General features: G+C 52.2%; 6 protein-coding genes across 6 annotated transcripts; 4 read left to right on the plus strand and 2 right to left on the minus strand.

The window, feature by feature from the left end:
* Positions 1 to 2281: 2281 nt before the first annotated feature.
* On the plus strand, positions 2282 to 4882 carry N7482_006427 (uncharacterized protein; the record flags this gene model as incomplete). The annotated part of the gene is made up of 1 exon (XM_056688552.1): positions 2282 to 4882. One exon carries the CDS (start codon positions 2282 to 2284, stop codon positions 4880 to 4882), a length of 2601 nt encoding a protein of 866 aa, XP_056540981.1.
* Positions 4883 to 5437: 555 nt separating this feature from the next.
* On the plus strand, positions 5438 to 6280 carry N7482_006428 (synaptobrevin family protein; the record flags this gene model as incomplete). The annotated part of the gene is made up of 2 exons (XM_056688553.1): positions 5438 to 5475; positions 5545 to 6280. 2 exons carry the CDS (start codon positions 5438 to 5440, stop codon positions 6278 to 6280), a joined length of 774 nt encoding a protein of 257 aa, XP_056540982.1.
* Positions 6281 to 7014: 734 nt separating this feature from the next.
* abr2 (laccase abr2) lies at positions 7015 to 9046 on the minus strand (the record flags this gene model as incomplete). Its single annotated transcript, XM_056688554.1, has 6 exons — positions 7015 to 8059; positions 8121 to 8231; positions 8293 to 8463; positions 8517 to 8687; positions 8743 to 8801; positions 8846 to 9046. The coding sequence occupies 6 exons, from the start codon at positions 9044 to 9046 to the stop codon at positions 7015 to 7017; spliced, it is 1758 nt and encodes a 585-aa protein (XP_056540983.1).
* Positions 9047 to 12009: 2963 nt separating this feature from the next.
* On the plus strand, positions 12010 to 15054 carry N7482_006430 (putative C2H2 finger domain protein; the record flags this gene model as incomplete). Its single annotated transcript, XM_056688555.1, has 3 exons — positions 12010 to 12255; positions 12388 to 14671; positions 14768 to 15054. The coding sequence occupies 3 exons, from the start codon at positions 12010 to 12012 to the stop codon at positions 15052 to 15054; spliced, it is 2817 nt and encodes a 938-aa protein (XP_056540984.1).
* A 407-nt stretch (positions 15055 to 15461) lies between these two features.
* Positions 15462 to 15680, minus strand: N7482_006431 (dolichyl-diphosphooligosaccharide--protein glycosyltransferase subunit 4; the record flags this gene model as incomplete). The annotated part of the gene is made up of 1 exon (XM_056688556.1): positions 15462 to 15680. The coding sequence occupies one exon, from the start codon at positions 15678 to 15680 to the stop codon at positions 15462 to 15464; it is 219 nt and encodes a 72-aa protein (XP_056540985.1).
* Positions 15681 to 16156: 476 nt separating this feature from the next.
* Positions 16157 to 17883, plus strand: N7482_006432 (Zn(II)2Cys6 transcription factor; the record flags this gene model as incomplete). The annotated part of the gene is made up of 2 exons (XM_056688557.1): positions 16157 to 16651; positions 16708 to 17883. 2 exons carry the CDS (start codon positions 16157 to 16159, stop codon positions 17881 to 17883), a joined length of 1671 nt encoding a protein of 556 aa, XP_056540986.1.
* Between the last annotated feature and the right edge of the window lie 783 nt (positions 17884 to 18666).

An 18666-nucleotide genomic window follows, 5' to 3' on the forward strand; every position in this document is an offset into this window, starting at 1 on the left:
GAAAGATTGCTGGTTAGGCAGTTGAATCTGGTATTAGTTACGAGGGGCCACGCTGTTGTTCCTAGTAACCTTGTTGCCCTTGGACTGAGCGATTTCAACTAATGGGACTCGCGTTGTCTCTGTCGAGTTGCCTTCAAGGGGTGTGAAGAGGGAAATCTTATTGCCCTGGTAAACCATCACCGGATGTGGTAATTCGTCATGTTATCGTCCTCGGGGAGCGTAGAAAGGGCGGCCTTGACCTTAAAAACGTGACTCAGACTGGCCACCCGCTTGGAATTGGTGGGTTTGCTGGACCTGACTGGGGCTGGTAACTCGGCGGCGCTTGTAATTGGAAACTTTGCTGGTTAGCCAGCTCAAGTGAGTCTGGTATTGGTTGCGAGGGGCTCCACGCCGTTGTTCCTGGGAGCGGCGGTCATCATATATGCGTTTCTCATCAACTTGGTGTTTCCAGTTTGCTAGGCATGATTGCGAAGGTGCCGTCATAAGGCTGCGAGACGATGGCTGGACTCTTCCCTCATAATTGGGAGACTTGTTTCAAGGCAAGTAGGTGGCCCAGCTGGAAATACCGACGGTAAGCATGAGGGAGTAACGATCTCTTGGGATGATGGCATGCGAATGGAGCCAATACCTGCTACGTGAAAAACGGTGCGCTGGCCAGTTTTGAATGTTCCAGGCTGGGAAAGGGGCTTGCGATTCGGATCTCCGTGTACAATATGTGCCATCAGTAGGTCGAACCAGCTCGGCAGATTTTGAGATTGCAGCCTAATGTCCTTCTCATATTTCCATTCACGCGGTGGAAGGCTGTAAGCGTGGATTCTTCGAGCGGTATTGGGAGAGACACGATAATACTGTCCTGGTAAATCGAGGTTCTGAGGCTTCCATGACCAAGCACTCGGCTACCATGCGAGGATTTGGTATAGATTCCAGCCGGATTAGCGGAGAGGATCCTAGGCCATGTGTTGGGCAAGTGATAGGAAATCACTCGAATGCTTTGCCGCAAAGCGTCTGGCAAAGAATATCTTGCAAAGTCAGCTTAGTATTAATGAATCTAATTCTCTTTCCTTACCATGCAAGGTCAAGCAGATGCCACTATCAGCACCACTGTCAATCACCACCATCATCCACCAGCAGCCGTCATTTGAAAACCGACCTAAGTAGTTAGCATTGCGCCCCCTTTACTCGTACAGGCCCAATTCTCTCGGTAATACCCTTTCAAGCTCATAATCAGCTTCTCCCGTAGCATCCACATCTTCTGCAAGCACGGCTTTTCCTCTCCAGGCCTCTTCTTTTTTTTTTTCCTCCAGGCCGCTTCTTTTTCCTTTTCTCCATGCCTCCCCTTTTTTTCCTCTCTAGGCCTCTGTCTCTCTCTCTCCACGCCTTTTTTCTTCTTTTTTTCTTTTTTTTCCCTCGCCGTTTTGTCGGCGTTCCCCACGCGACTTGATTTCATTTGAGAGTCAAGTCGTAGCCCTGTAATAGGTGCGAGCAGTCCGGAATGTCTTCGAAATGCTGAAAAAGCCCAGACAGATTGTCGAAGATGTGCTCGCAGTGGTCACAGCTGCTCCTCTCAAGATGTAGTAGAACATAGAACAGTCGAGAGAAGGGTCGCAGACTGGATATTCTTCTCTTCATGGACTTCCATGTGCTATATCCGAATATGCGCTGAGTTGTATTGGATCTTTGCTGATATCCATCTTGACACGGATCCTGATTGCGGATGGCTCTTTTGCAGGTGCTGACGTGCCAGGCTTTATCGAACCGTCGATAGCTTCTCAAATTCATAAACCTTGGTTACTAATAGTTCACTCAACGCCTTAGGGCTAGTTAACACGATACGCTCAATGTTCCCGACAATACAGTATCGGATAAGACCATTATTTGGCATAGTGCGGATCCATTCTCGCATCCGCTTATACGGGGTCTCGAGACAAGGAGAATCGGTATTACCGGGACATCACTCGCGGTGAAACACCCCCCAGCGCACAGCCACCGTGACGGGTGCCAGCGAACATGTGCCCACAGGCTGCAGAGCCTCATGCAGCTCAGCCTCAAACTACCCCTCCCCCTCAACCGCGCGGCTTTGCTTTACTGTGTGGTGCAGACACGTCTGCGGCTGGTGCGCTGGGCAATCTTACCTCGCTGCTTCCTTCATTTTCCGCTCTTCCTGCCTGCCTTCCTGCCTTCCTGCCTTCCATCATCTCATCCTGCCTTCCACCTCCGGGCAGGGCGAGGTTCTTCCTGACCGCGTCCACACGTCCATTCTTCTACTCTTCCACTCTTCACCATGGCGTCAAGTCCTGGCCAACCGTTTCCGGTCTCGCCCTGGCACGGAGCGACGTATGACACCCTTTCGGATCAAGAGACCGAGCTCCCTCTGACAAACACCTTTGCTGAGACGAACTATCCTCGGCGTCAGTCCTCTCCCAATTTTCAGTTGAGCGATGCTCCTCTGAACCCGAGGCTGCCCCTGCTCCTGTTGAACGACGCGGATACTCTGGTGTATATCGATCCCGCTCCAGAGGACCGCACCAGGAACAACATTTTGACCCCCAGCATCCCTCACCGTGTTCGTAGTGAGAAAATCTTGGCCACCGGTTCAATCTACTTCGAGCGACTTTTCAAGCCGCGGCACCAGACCCGGGTGCGAAAGCACCGAGGTCTTGCTACCAGGCTTCCGCCTGGCATCAAATACGTGATCGATCTGACTCCTCCCACCTTGGATGAAGATGCGATCATCTTTCTGACCGAAGTGTCCTGTCCGATGGGGATCCGGACCTGGGCTTTGTCCAGGGTAAAGTGGCGACTACCCCCGTCCTGCATAGGAGGTGAGGACGAGATGGATGTGCTGCCATTCACCCCCGAGAGCCCAACGGCGCCGGGGCAGATGGCCACACCCGTAGGCGAGGACGACATCTTCAATTTGGAGACCCCTGGGGTGGAAGACGAAGGTACCAGTATGGCAGAAGGAGAAAACCAGCCAGCCAGGCCTCAGCAGCCGCTCCGGACTAGTTTGCCACTTGAGTATTCGGCAGTGCGGCATCGAGAAGGCATCGAGAAGATCTTGCACGTTTTGGAGGGGTTGAATGCGACGCTGGACACTCCGTCCAAGCTTTGGACCTTCTTCGCAATCGCCAAGCTTCTTGATGTCGCCAAAGTCCCCGCCGTCAGTGGGTACATCATCTCTTGGTTCTATCACTCCTCCAACATCCGATTTATCGAGATCCACCCGGAGATCGCATACCGCGTGGCTTGTGGGATCAAAGCATCCAACCTCTGCCGAGACTCCTTTGTTGGGCTGGTCGGAGACGAGGCTCTCCTCTATCTGATGCGCGATGCACGGCTGGCACCGCTCGCTTCATGGGTGCCCACCTTTGATCGCAGCCGGATTGCAGATTTTCTAGACGACACAGAGGTACAGCGCATCGAGTACGCCAGCAAGAGCTTCGTCGACGAAATTATCGGCCACTTCTTGCAACTGGCTGGCACCGACATGCTCTGGATGACGGAGATTGACGAGTTTGGAAAATTAGCTCAACACCTGCGAGACTTTCCTTGCGATGAAGACATGGTATACCAGATAGTGACTATGTTGAAAGACTACGTCCGGTCCAGGATCTACCAAGTTTTACTAGCCGCCAGGGATCCACGGCGATCGTGGGACGTAGCCCCACCGAACGCGGAGGAAACGGACAGTCACATATTTCACCGGTCATCGGTCCTTCAACGCGTCATTGGCAGGTATTTCTGGTTAGATCTTCTTAAATTAGACCTGTCTATGGTCACCTACCGGCGCCAAGAACCCCATTCGTCAATTGCTCAAATAGGGAATGGAATGAACGCTTTTCAAGGCCAGGATAAGGCTTGGATTGGCCATCTTCCTAAAATTGAGGTCGAGCAGAAAGTCCGCGAGTTCAACCTGAGTCTCCTATCTCGAGCAGCCAATCCGCCTGTAAACCCGAAAGGATACAGCGCTCAGGCTACAAATGAGAACCACTTGCGGAAATTTACCGTCAACCTGGCCCGGCCGTTCAAAGCTACTCGGCCCTCTGTTTCAGACGGATACGACAAGCCTCTGACTGTCAATCTACGACACGCGCATCCTTCGCCACCCAATACAGAAGGCTCGACTTCAGCTTCAACTGATAGACACCTGACTGTAAACCAGCGCCTTCCGCAGCCTGACGAAGACTTTTCTAGCGGGGACTCTAACATGAACGAAAGGACCTTCGATCTGACCCTTTTCCTCACGAGTGTCGGCACACATGTCAGCCGGCTCTCGCGAAAGTTATTATATCCTTATGGAATACCCGTATCACAGCTCCTCGCCACTGACACTCTTTGCTGTTTGACAGACAACCAGTTTCGATTTCTGCCTTTGTGGGCAGGTGGTAATGACGATGGAACCGGGGGCGTCTTCACAGACCATGACATCCCTGTAGTCGAAACCGGTGGCTTCTCGGCACCGGGCCCATCTGTGCACACCGGCAGTGTTTCGTCCACCTATACAGATAGTTCGTTCAGTGAGATCGACCCGAGCGACTCCCGAAGCACCATTCACGGCGCGTCTCACCATGCCACGTACTCCCATGCCTCGGATCTCATTTCGGTGGACTCCCTTGAAAAGCTATCCAGGGATAATTGTAAGGCTCCAACTCAGAGCCATTCCATCCCTCCGTTTCTGCCTTCTGCTGTGTCTGCCGATGAGGGCGATTTCGATATCCAGAGCAATGGAGGCAGCACCGTGGTTATGGGCTCGCCGCAGCTCTCCGACATTGACGATGATGATATCGATATCGATATGGAGCACCCCGACGTCGAGCACCCCAACATCAAGAATGATGACAGCGATAATGATTTTGAGCTGGTGGATTTACCCCGATTCTGATGCACTGATCTCCTGGAGTTTCTTTCTATAGGGATTGGTTTTCCTTTTACGCAAGAGGAGATATGACTAGCTAAAACTTGACGTGGCCAGAATACGAAATATGCTTAGATTGTCCCTTCTGTAGCAAACTATTGCATTCTATATAAGTTGTCATTCGTTGGGATTCTGGCCAAGCCAAGAAAGCCATTTCTACTGTATCATCTTAATGAATACGCCGTGCATCTTCCAAAACGGTTCTCAGCGGCAATTTGGATGAAAACATACTGGCAGCTAAACAAGCATGTAGAATTATCATGGGATGATTCCATGAGGCGACATGATCGTAGACAAGCGCATAAGTAGGGAGATGAACTGTGTTCCGCACTTCCAAAACAGAGTGTACGACCCAAACCGGCAAGGTGTAGCACCTGATATCCTGACTAAGCGGGGCTCCATCACCGACGGCCAAGCTACGCAACTGCTTGACTCTCCAACCCCTCGACGCTGCCTCTTCCATATCAGATTCGACGATTTGAATCGTCATCGCCATTATTGTGACTGCAGAAGTTAATCACCATGGCTTCCTCCTCGAAGTCCCCGAGCTTCCTGCTCTAGTGAGTCTAACTAATGAAATGAGATCATACCTCAGATGAGCAGTCTAACCATGCCCTGATCAATTGTAGCTCGTGCATTGCCCATCGCACCACTATTTTGGCTGAATTTTCCTCTCCAGGTACCTCTTCGACTGCGGCCTCCTCCCTCGCCTCCATCATTCTCCCAAAGATCTCCCACGACAAGTCCCAGAAGTTGACATACACCCATGAACGGCTGTTCGTCCATTATATCGCCGACTCGCCCTCTGGCGGCGCGACCGATGACCAAAACGGCCATTCCGAACCCCACTCCTATGCTCCCTTGAGTTTCATCGTGGTCGCGTCAGCGGAGCAGGGCCGTCGCATTCCTTTCGCATATCTCCTCGAGATGAAGCGGAAGTTCTTGACGACCTACCCTTCCTCGAGCACGGATTACTCCTCGCTCCCTGCCTATGGGTGCGCAGCCTTCAATTCCGAGCTTCGTACCCTTTTGCATAAATACAATACCTCTCCGCCGGCAGACTCGCTCGCTTCAGCCCGCCGCGAGATCGATAGCGTCCGCGATATCATGACAGAGAATATTGAGCGGGTGCTCGAGCGTGGAGAGCGGATTGATCTGCTGGTTGATAAGACGGACCGGCTCGGAGGGAGTGCGCATGACTTCCGTATCCGCAGTCGTGGTCTGCGGCGGCGGATGTGGTGGAAGAACATTAAGCTGATGGTTCTGCTGGGCTTCGTGGTGATTTTCCTGCTATACCTGTTCGTCGGTATTGGTTGCGGGCTCCCGGCATGGTCCAAGTGCGTTGGCCACAAGAGCTCTGAGTGATGAGTGAAAGAAGCTCTTGTTCTGATCCCGGTGGCGGTTAACCTTCGTTCCCCTGTTCCCATTTTCAGCGAGCGTAGCTCTAGCTTCTTTCTCTTCTTTCTATGTTCTTTTCTATTTCTGGATTGATTCCCTAGCTCTTATGAGTTACGATACAACGGTTTCTGCTCGGTCATTTTCTTTTGGGGGTTTCTGCAGTTCTAGGCATGATTCTATGTGTACATTTAAGTCCAAATGTTCTGCATCTGTTCTTCCGCCAGTGGCTCCTTGGAATTTATAAATACTACACTTGCTTCCATTTGTCATTAGCGTCTCGAGCAACACCATGAATTTCGTCCCTTACATTGGACTTTCTCCAAAACTAAAACTCCCTTCTCAACACACAGTTTTCAACGGGTGTTGAAGATGACTCCCCACAGTCATCGCCACCAAGCAATTGCCCTGCTATCACTTTCGGTTAAGTCGCTCTCAAATGAAGCACGACGAGAATAGTTGGCTTTTTCCGTACGTGCGAGCGATGTTCCTTGTCTTTTGTTGCATGTTACATTTCTGAGCTGCATCATCTTATGTGGACATTGTGTATGGCAGCTGGAACAGCAATTTCTCGCTCATATTGCGTCTACTCAAGATGAGCAGATTCGGTTGTAAGATATAGCGAGTAATCCTTTTTTCAGCATACTCGGCGACTTCATCTGCTGATTCGATCACTTCAAATCAATTCAAAAATTCGAGTACTTTCAATGCTGTCCACTGAGATTTGGCCAAGCATCTACCCCATCTAAAATTACCATTCCCATTCCTGATGATAAGTGCGTCTCCATATGACAGTGTAGCAGGAATGCTCCCGGGTTTTCAACGTGGTAGCGGATCGCAATCCAGGCTTCGCCGTTTGGTGCGGTCACAAAGGTGTCTCGGTAAAGCGGTGTCTTGAAAAAGCTCTGAGGGGACTCATTGGAAGCTTCCTCGATGGAATTCCAGGCGAACTTCCCGTGACCAGCTCCAATCAAAAAGGCCTTGTTCGAATGCTTATGGATTGGGTGAGGAGGCTGGAGCAGCGTTGGCTCTGGGATTGCTAGCTGGAAGACAATGTCGACCCAAGTATCGTTTTTGGTCGTGATTTTGAGTGAAGATGTCAACCCAGGAGCTTCCGGGTTAAAAAGCGCAGGCTCCATTGATGCAAGATCGGCAGGGAGGAAAGCGGTTCCGTCTAATGTCCATTCCCAAGATGAATTGATTCTCCCAAGAGTTAGGAGATAGAAATCATCAGCAAGTTCAGCAGGTGATATTGCGGGATATGGTGGAAGATTTGTCGTGTTAAGCGGTATCACCGAAGCTGTCGTGTTGATGCCCCCGTAGTCAATGTAAGGTATTGACTGATATGAATTTTCCTCTCCCCCTGGGTAAGCCAAGGTTCCAAAGCCAGAAATGACTTGATTGCCGTTGCCAGCCACACGCATCGTGTACTTCGCAGGGCCTCTGTCTAGCCTGACCATGGCCGAATATCGCTCCCCGTTGTAGATGGGGAATTGATGGACCAACTGCGGCTCAATGTAATACCCGTCTACCTCGTATATGTAAAGCGGATGCTCGTCAATTGACACGGATAGAGCTTTGAGGCCAGCAGCGCTGATAAAGTTGAAACTCGCCCATTTCGATCCAGGGTCCATGTTGAAGACGGTCGTCTCTCCTTCACTAGGAATACATCCAGAATTGAGACCGCCCGGAAGCGCTTCAGGATGGTGCTCCCAGTTCCCTTGTAGAGTGATCAAGAATGGATCGCACCTATACATTTCTTCAGTAAATCTACAATAGAATTATTGTGAGGATCAGAAGTTGAAATTACCCTTTATCGGTCAACGACTCGTTGACAACCGCTCTGACTTGAGGCGCTTGCAATGCAGTCAACTCTTCTGGATCCTTACAGTAAACAGACCCACGTCCATTGATGAGAATACTGTCAGAACAACTGATTTAATCAGTAAATATCCCCAAATAAATCTTCATGTATCTCTTACAAAATGTCGTAGCCTGACTCTCTCTCGGCTTGCATGTAGGCATCTGATGTCAAATGATCCCAATCAGAAAGTATGACGATCTCGGGACTGGATGCAGCTATAGTCATGGCCTTAATGTCGGCAGGGTCGCTTGAAATCATTGAAAATGGCGAGTCACGGTTGGGTGATGGCCTGAACACGCTTCAGAAGACTGGAGAGATTTAATTCCACATAAAAGAACTTACCGAATATATATAGCACCGTACAGTCCATCCATTATTCTGGATCGATCATGAGAATGGTACCAATACGTCCCGTACTGGGTAGCTTTCCAGCTATAAACATATTTCGCCCCTGGAAGGATGCCCCATTGCGAGAGCCCAGATACCCCGTCGGCCCACGGAGTGTTCAACTGTCTTAAGGGTAGGAATTAGCTATGTAAGATGATTCATCGCATAGGATGAACCGTACTCTATACCGTGAAAGTGAATAGATGTGTTAAATGGCATGTTGTTGATCACTTCGATCTTCTGGGGTCAGTACGTGAAGCCAATGAAGGTTTCTTGGCACCAACCATGACATCATCTCCTTCATCGAGGACCAACGCCGGGCCAGGAAACATATTGTTGATGAAAATCATGTCCCTTGAAATGCCTGAAACGCCAGTGGGGGATCCCTTTTGCCATGTGAGATTTAATGCAACATTGACCTGAGCTGCTTCAATGAAGGCGGCGAACCCAACCAAGGCGGACACCAGCCATTGTTGGAGCACCATTTCTTCAAAGCCTGAAATAATCAGTGAGTGACAGGATTAACGCTTACGCGAATACATGGGAGGGCTTTTCGCTGTTTAATATGTGCTACGTACGCCTTGCGGACGCATTCCTTTTTCCCCCTGCATACTTGCCAAGCTAGAACTGGGCCTGGAATGTTTTATGTGGATCAACAAGGTCAGTGCTTTCGACTGATCACACTTAACAAGAACCTTTGTTAATCCTTACTTCTTTCACAACATTGGCTGTCGTATCAAGTGTCGTGATTATAATGTATCTCCAGCCCAACATAATATAAACAACTGTTGTTAATATTATCAACAATGCACTTCCATCTTCAAGAGGTAATTTATGTAGTTTTCAAGGTCTAGACCTTTGTGGTTCATTCTAGCTACTACGCTAAGACAGGATCGTCGAGCCAGAATTCTAGAAACCTGTTATTCCCATTGAATAGAATGCGTTCGGCTATAAATAGCTATTTGCGTAGATTCCTCAATTGCTATCTCTGTTACGAAATGCGGATCTTCCAATATGAAGCTATTTCCACCCCGGGGAGGTAACGTGTTGATATATCAATTCCTCAGCGATACTCCCCCGCTTGGGCATCACTGCAGGATACCCCGCTCTGAGAGATAGTGTTCCTCCAGACAAAATATATGGAACGTGCAGTAATGTCCCACCGATACCCCTCTCGCTAGAGTACCCTACGGGATACTTGAGTATAAAAGGTCTATAAGATATTGAAAGAAAGATGAATTGAATCCACGACCCTCAATAGAACATATCTGCTAAAATAAACATCTCTGATCAATCTACATACAGTTGAATGTAGCCAAATGCAACGGCTGGAGATCTCATACGGCCGCTGCAGACCGCTAAACTACGGCTGCAGATATCGTGCGGCCACTGCAGACCGCTATAACTACAACATTTATTATTTGTTTTGCGGTGGCCGACGCAGGCGGGAAACTAGGTTACTTATGGAAATTGGATTAATCATGAACCCGTACGGGTGTTAGAATCGCCGAGTATCGGTCGGACAGACAGGAGCGCACCCGTATGGGTAGTGCTTAATCCCCCTTCTCCCTCTTCTCCCCCTGGTTCTGATCATTAATCAATCAATCTTTTCATCCTGCTCTTCATTCCGCTTAGTCTTATTCGTCATGAATGCATACTGCGCTATGTTTATCCAGATTGTTACGACACTTTCAGTCAAACAATGGCAAAGGTAATGCTCAAGACAAAGAAAATTCACTGGATAGCCGAATACCTACGAAGATGAGAAAGAGCTTTCTCCAAATTCGAGCAACATTTCCTACGAAAAGGGCAATTGGGACTCTGAGGAAACATCGCGAACCTCAGGGACACGATCGGCGAATCTCACGGACTAACGATAGTGCAGCGTACACACTGGGTCTAATTGCAGACGAGGAATCGACGCCACCACGAATAGATGGCAACTTTGAGCAAGTTTCTCGGCATTGAGACAGCAATTGGTGGGCGTACTTCACACATACTTCTAACCGCACCTATGAGCATCTCATTACCTCTATAAACGCACCGTACAGACATGTCGTCTTTATAATCACTTCTTCCGTTTTGATTATCATGAAGCCACATACCTGAGAGTGGTTACATCCAGCCAAGTCGTCATCGTAAAGTCTGTGGTTCCGCCCGTCCGTGATGCCATGATACATCTAACTACTGCAGCCAGCTTGGCGCCATATGTTTAGCCCTTGGCGTTAGAACAGTTTGAGCGAATTGTTTCTGGTGGTTTCAAGTTTCCTACTTCATAGAGAGAAGCCGGCGTACCCACTATTGTCCTAGTCATTAGATCATTAGGCTACTCGAAAACGAGATCAAATGGAGAAATTCATTGATGGAAAACTCTCTACTCTACGGGGGGGCCATATATGCATTGGCCTTAAGGTATGAATGTACCTCACTATCAAACTCACATCCTCCGCGCCCGAAAGCATCAGTGTCAGTCTGCAAGCGAGCCAGAACTCGCTGGTCTATGACCAGCAAGTTGGATCTGTAATTTACGCCACTCGTTTACCTCTTCAACCATGTAGGTCCGTCGAAACGGGATTGACGAGGAGATAATTAGGCGAACACACTGTCGGGCAACCAATCTGACAAAGGGCTTTGAATCCCGACATGAGGGAGAAAGGGGCTTGCTACATGGTAGACTGAACCAGGTCAAGCCGAAAGAGAGCTTAGTGGACAAGGTACCTTCGTCCCTTCGAGGTTGAAGTTGAAGCTATTCTTGCCCGGAGTGCGGACAAGATGCCGCGGGGGGTGGAAGAGAGGCCAAAGGATTCTTGCGTCTCTTTCATTGCAAGTTACTTCTCTCAAATAACTGTATGTCCTGACAGCAGGTGACCTTGCGTGAGTCTTGCAGATACTCCTGCGCCTGTCACGGGTGTGGGACACTCGGAGCCCGCTAGGAGAATGTCAAAGGCACAGTCGGTTTTGTTCGACGGCCTCGAGTCGGCTGGAGAATCGCGCAAGTATCGGATATCTGCTAACAGCCACAAATGAGAGAGTGGTTCATGACAATCATCATTTCATGAACCAGCTCGGTCGGCAGGTGTTGGGTTCGGAAGACAAAAAGAAGTGGCAGGTTTGGCAGAAAATATAGGCGTGCATCACATGACCACAACTAGTCCCGAGGAACCATTGGGGGCTTGCTTCGAAGACCCACTCGACTCTGACACGGTTACGCGAGTCCTGGCCGATCGCCGGGAGGACAACATTTGCTGGCGTGGCACGTCTTCCATTGAGAGCTTGAGAAGCTTGGTGCTGCCACTTATCCATAGACTCCCCTCACCCCGAACGAGTTGGGCTGGATATTCCGCCACCTGCTCGCGAATACAATCGTCTTTCTCCCTCCCCGATCAAGCGTCGCTGAGCCTCCGAGGTCGCCAGCCATGATATCCAAGCCACGCTGCACAATTTCAATATGGCCGATGAAGGATTCGATCCTGAATGGATGCCGAACGCTTTTCCTGTCCTCTGGGGAGAAGACAACTGTGTTCAAGGAAGTGGTAATGATGCTGGTCAGGGCCTGTACCCCGACCAGGACCCCACGTTCCCCGATGCGGAGCAAATTGCCCACGCTGCCTATGCAGCTCATGTGCAATTCCAGGAAACGCGGTCTATAGACACGTGGAATACTGAAGAGACGCAATCACATGGAGCAAATGCGGTACCATACCTTGAGGGGATAGATCAGACTTTGTTTCGTTCTCAAGTACACCGTAAACCCCCCGATAGGCAGTCAGAAAGCCAACGCCGCCAACACCAACACCAACACCAACACCAACTACAACTACAACAGCAGCAGCAGCAGCATCGCAAACAGCAACAGAGCCACTACCGAGATAGCCACGACCAAGACATTTGGCATCAGCCGGAACCTCGGCACCAGCAACAGCTTCAGGACGACCGCCTTCAACCGCCGTCACAACAGGGTCAGATTCGAGACGTCCCGGACCTGCCGCAATATGTGAGACTGTCTGATATCAACGCATCTGCGTCATATTATCAGTTCAACACGGGCCGAGCCTTCAATTTGCTGACCTCGCCCGCTTTCTCGCACTCCCGAGTGCCTACGCAGAGGCCAGCTTCGAGGCCAATACCCACCCAGTCTCCCCGGAAAACATCTCAGGGTCCGTTTGCGGCCCAATCGCACATGCCTCCCACCAGGCCTCCGCAGAGACCGTACACCTCATTACCAGGTCGCTCTGAAGGAAACCAGAGTTCCTCCCTAGGCCGCCCCCGTACTCAGCTGCCTGCTTCCATCCAAAATGCGCAGAGGAAGAGTGCAGCGGTGACAACCCAACAGGAAGTACCTCAGACTGAGCCTGAAATCCCTGCTGAGGCATTTACTCGATCTCAAACATTACCAGAGCAGTCAGAAGCTCCCAGTCCCTTCCAAGATGATGCAGGGCTTTACAGAACGGCGTCACCCAAAAGACGTCCATACATGTCGGCTTCTCGCAGTACTCTGGGACTGCGTCCTGTCCCTACGTCAAATGCCCTCCAAACTCCGGTGCTGGCTCCCACTCCAACTAGGCCAACAAAATTTCCAGCGGTCTCGCACTCGCACCCTGCGCCGAGGTTGACGGTCGACTCGCCTACTCCAGAATCTATTCCTAGATCGGCACCTGGTTCTTTACTAACGTTCATTCATGGCCTCACTCCGGGTTCCAAATCAAACCCCAGATCTCTGACAACATCTACTAGCGTCAGAAGTACCATCGTACCTTCGTTGCCTTATGCAGCACCACAGACGCTCAAAGCTTCCGTTACTTCTCAGTCCACGTCTCTGCCACCTACTGCTAAGAGGCGCAAGTTGGATAATGGCTCCCGGCCTCCTGTGCCACCTTCAACAAAGACGATGAACTGGGCAGCATACGCCCGCGACTCGCCAAGTCGCAAGCATATCACATACCGCCAGGATATTGTTGAACCAATCGATCTCCACGGTGCGGCAGCCAAGGATAATTATGACCCGGCTACAATCGCACGCGATGTGTTGATCGTTGCCGGTAAACATCCGACGGAGAAGGGCCTCAACAATCATCTCCAAATTCTTCGCCAGAATTTCATTGCCGTTGACAATTCGTCAGACCTGGCCACATTTCGGTGGGATATTGTTGATCCTGATGTGCAAACGCAAACTCGCGGACCATTTCCACTCCAAAACTCCGATTACCAGGCGTCAAGCATGGGTTCGACTGTGGGGCACGAGGAACCTTCCCCTCCCGAATCCAGCGGGCTTGCTGGTTGTGCTGTGTCACACCCGACACGTGATACCCCCACCGCCCCGCCGGCGCGTCCCGCGGAGAGTCACCCGGGCGGCAACGGCGTCAACATCGCCAACAATGGCTCGAGCTATCCGGACTTTCAACTCCCTCGTCCTGCGCCCACAATCTCACCGTCGTCTGGAGTGAGCTTGAACTCACTTGGGTCTCTGCCATTCAAGCCTGTCCCTTCCTATTCACCCTATCGTCCCCCCCCGCAACCGCTTCCCTCTTCCCTTCCGCCTCGCGCTCCCCAACCGTCGTGTCAAACAGTTCCAGCTCAGGCTCCATTTCCAGCACTCGAATCTGCAGCTGAACCAACGATTACAGTGCATGCAGCAGCAACAACAACAACGTCTGCCTCATCACCTGTGCGCTCCTTTTCAAAAACACCTCAAGTCCCTTCACAATCTCCACGTTGCAAAGCTCCCCAGCAATCACCCTTGAAAGGTTCACCTCAAACGCAGGTGGTCATTCCACCCTCACCACACTCAATGGCGCCCAAGAGAAAACCCGGTCGGCCCCCAAGGAAAGACGAGTCCCAAAAGATTGAGATCGCGGTTTCCAATCGTCCTGTCACCCAGTACCAAGTCTTTCAGTGCAAATGGGCCAAGTGTGAGGCGGAGCTGCACAACCTGCAAGCGATCCATACACACGTGCTGAAAGTTCACATTCCCCACCACATCGCCTGTGGCTGGGGCGACTGTGCCGACAAGACCCCTCGGGCTGCCGCAGATATGTGGGACCACATCCGGCAGAAACATATGGCCCCATTGGCCTGGGCCCTTGGGGATGGGCCTGCAGTGTCTGGAACTGGTGAGGACTCATACCTGTTTGCATCTACCAACGCCTCCTCGGATGACTACTCTTTGTGAAGACAGAAAACACTTGTCTAATGGCAATGGAATCTAGCGGCGGGGGATTATGGTTTGCCCGGGGTCTCCAGCCAGAACGCTCCTCATGACGCCATGACTCTACCCGCTGACAGAGATACCGTCAAGATCTACAGTCGCATTCATGGCACGCAGTCGACTAAGCAGAAGGCCCAGCTGATGGAGAATGGCGGGCGTCGTTGGAAGGAAGAGGCCGGGCCTGATTCGGACACAAGCGATCGACGCATCTCGACTCCCGCCCGGTTGCTGGCCAGTAGCCACGAGGAGACGGCCTACACCCTTCCTCAAGGGGAAGTGGTGATTTGATCAGATTTTGAATCGATTATTCATGATAACCTCCCTGCTGCGATACAGGCATCTTTCTTGAACGGGATACAGGCGTTTGACGGGGCTGGGAAGAATTCGTCCATAGTGGTGATCCCTAGGGCGAGACCTAGTTCACTACCTCATAGGAAATTAACCAATTACTCTAATGGAACATTCAAATCCTTGCAACTGCATAGAAGGAAACGGTTCAGAAAACCCCGGGAAAGCCAATTGGTATTTTGCCAGAAAATTGTAACGACTCTCTTGCACGGCTTGTATGATACATGCTTGAATTGATATGATTTGGATGTCCGCCCCTCGAACGAAATCGCCTGTACCAGTCACACATCGACACCTTGATTACCTAGGATATGGATTCCTGTCCATTCCTTCGCCCCTCTGTCCTTTTATATTCCTTGCCGTGTGGCTGGCGACGAGGTGGCTGCCGTCTCTGAGGATGGTGTTGACGTGGCCTTGGCTGTGGCGCGAGTTGGCTTCACGGAGGCGGCCTCGGTCGGCTCCTCATCCTGCGCATTGACGTCGAGGAAGTGGTAGAGGACGATCATCATCATGGCGCACGAGCCCAAGAAAATGGCAAGGCGATAGAGGTCACCGTCGGAAATCATGGTGAAGGAGGTGGAAGTGGGAGCGTTGCGAGTGGAGCGATCAAACTGGACTGATCTGGCCGGAAGAAGCGCCGAGAGCTGAGAGCAGAGGGTCGAGTAGAGCTCGGGCAGTGGCCGGGAGGAGCCGTACAAGCAGTGCACGGAGGAGGGCTGGCTAAATCGCAAGTCGCAAGTAGCTCGGTGAAGTACGGAGGAGGAAGAGCGCAGGGACGTGCCATTGTTTTAGCGCCGCAGCCTGCTGGGGCATCCCGGCCAGTTCTGCCGGTTCTGCCAGTCACCAAAAGTTCCGCCAGTCCGCCCAACAGACAGCCCAAGGAAAGCCGACGCTCCCCTCTTCTCCGCCTGGCCAATTCATTTCCTCTCGTCCGCCCTATTCGCTTCATTCGCTTCCACTTCCAATCTTCAATCTGCAATCTCCACCCTCCTCCCTTCCAATCTGCACCCTTTCTCCCCTCCATGCGCCTCTTCCCTTGGCCATGACTGATCCGCAGGCTCCGATGGTCGCTTCCGGGTCCGCGAAGCCCGCCGGCCCCTCCCTGCTCGCCTGCCTCCTCTGCCGCCACAAACATCTCAAATGCGATGGCAGGACTCCCATCTGTGGCCGTTGCTTGCTGACCGGCTCCGAATGCCAATACGCAAAGTCGCGGCGTGGCTACAAAGGCCCCTCCAAGAAGCGCCGCGCCGAACCGGACTCCCCCGATCAACTCGTCGCGGGTTCCACGGGCATGATGGAAGTCCCCGTCGACTGGAATCTACAAGGCGGCTTCCACTACGCGCCTCCCACCATGCCGTTGTCTTCGTCGGGCTCGGCCAGCCCGTCATTGAATGATATGCCGTCCACAATGACAATGGCCATGACCCCCCCGGCTCGTCCAGTGACAGGGCCATTGACCCCAGATTCCGCGTCCTCGGTAGCCGGCGACGGATACCTCCTCGATATCTACTACACCTACTTCCACTCGGCGCATCCCGTCCTTCCGCCACTGCGCCTACTGTACCGCGCCGCCCATTTCCCCCCTACCTGGAGCAGGTGATGAAGTTCATCGCCTCCCACTTTACCCCCGCCGCCTCGAGCGAAGCCTACCGCCCCACCGTCGTCGCCGGGGTCTGGGATCAATCGCCCTCTGTTGAGAAGGTTCAGGCGCTGCTGCTACTGGCCATTGTGCTGCACTCGCGCAATGAGCGTGGGGAGGCGGGGGAGTGTCTGGCCGCCGCGGTGGACCTGGCATTCGAGCTTGGCCTGAATCGGGCCACTTATGCCGAGACAGCAAGTCATGGCGACCCCATTCGGGCCGAGTGTCTGCGACGCACCTGGTGGGAGCTTTTTGTCATTGAGGGCCTCCTGACAGCCCTCGGGGTGCAGCAGGTGTACCGTACCAACTTGGTGCTACCCGAGGTGCCCCTCCCGTGCGAGGAGCGCATCTATCAGGATGGCCTGATCCCGCCACCGCCGCCAACCATGGCTCAGTTCGATGAGCGCGTTTTCGCGGACGAAGAGCGTGACTTTTCCTCCTATTCCTATCGCATTGAAGCCGTGCGAATTCTCGGCCGAGTTGTGGCGACGCAGGAGATGGTCGAGGGCCAGCAAGATCATGTAGAGGCTATTGATGCGCGTATTGCGAGCTGGTTCCACCATCTGCCCGAGTCCAAGGCGGAGCTGATGCGACCGGATGGATCGGTGGATGAGGTCATGTTCCAGGCGACCATGATCGTGAACGGTGCCTCCATCTACCTGAACTTCCCCCGTTCGGATCTCCTGTCGTCCCCTGCTGTCGCGTCGGAGGTCATCTGTGGCCACCACGGCCCCATCAGTGTCCCCGCTTTCTCCCATCATGCCCACGCCATGAAGGCTGTCAAGGCCGCCAGCGAAATCTCGTCTTTGGCTGCAATTCGTCTACCAGTCGAACGGCATACCCCATTCTTCATCTGCGCCCTCACATTGAGCTCCATTGTCCAATTGGCAGCCTGCTCTGTCAAGGCAGGGCAGATGCCGGACCCGAGTCGTGATCGGATCGGCCTCACCATCGGTGTCTTCAAGTCGCTGGCTCGTACCTGGGCAATCTCCCAATCCATCATGCGCCAAATTAAGGCCGTGGCGCGCGACGTGCTGGACATGGGTGTGCGCCCTAGCATGGACTCGCTTGATCTCACATCGATGTTGGATATCAACGGTCGCTTCTGGGTTCAGGATGGTCCCAGCTGAATTCGCCCAAACCGCAAGGCAATCAACTCGGGTCTATGAGATCCTCCTAAGATTGAATATTCCACCGAGATCAGCGCCAATGCTGACCGGGGAATAGGGAACCTCACACCGCCCCGATCAATCCACAGGCTTAGGCTGCCCATTGGGACCCTTCATAGTTATGGCATTCGGCCTTCCGACGAAGTTGTCCTGTTGTGATCGCCCCGACCCTACAGTATGCGGCCCGGGCCCCAGCGCCTCGCCGGAGATCGCCCTCTGGGGTGGATGTTGGAGACGCAGTACGGCACACTTCGGGACTCTGTGCCCTCTGCTGGTATGGACAAAAAGCGCTTCACGATACTCTTGGGCTGGTGAGCAATGTCCCAAAAGCCATTGATGGCAGAGGGCAGAAGCTCGCATATGTTATATCAAACCTGGCATGTAGAGATCATACGTATCTGAATCGAGATAACATCACCTTTCATTCATCTTTCTATGCCTCCCGCGGCTGTGCCGCTACGGTGTACGGAGTACTAGGCTCTTTTTAACGATCCTTCGGGACCATCGGTTCATTGATTCAATCGACTATAGACCCTAATGCGCCAATCAGAACCGCGGGGCCTCGAGCAGGCGTGTGCGATAGGGCGGATCCACCCTCGGCCATCTCGCCGAGTTCTCGAGTTTCAGCGAAACTATATAATTGCCAGACGAAAAGTGCCATCAGCGAGGCACCAGTCCTCGATCGACCCCAACGGTCTCAAGGTGAACGTGGTCATCGGTTACACGTACCACCTGGTATCTGGA

Source organism: Penicillium canariense (genome assembly GCF_028826845.1).
Source record: "Penicillium canariense strain IBT 26290 chromosome Unknown utg000004l_segment0_segment0, whole genome shotgun sequence".
Classification (NCBI taxonomy): Eukaryota; Fungi; Ascomycota; class Eurotiomycetes; order Eurotiales; family Aspergillaceae; genus Penicillium; species Penicillium canariense.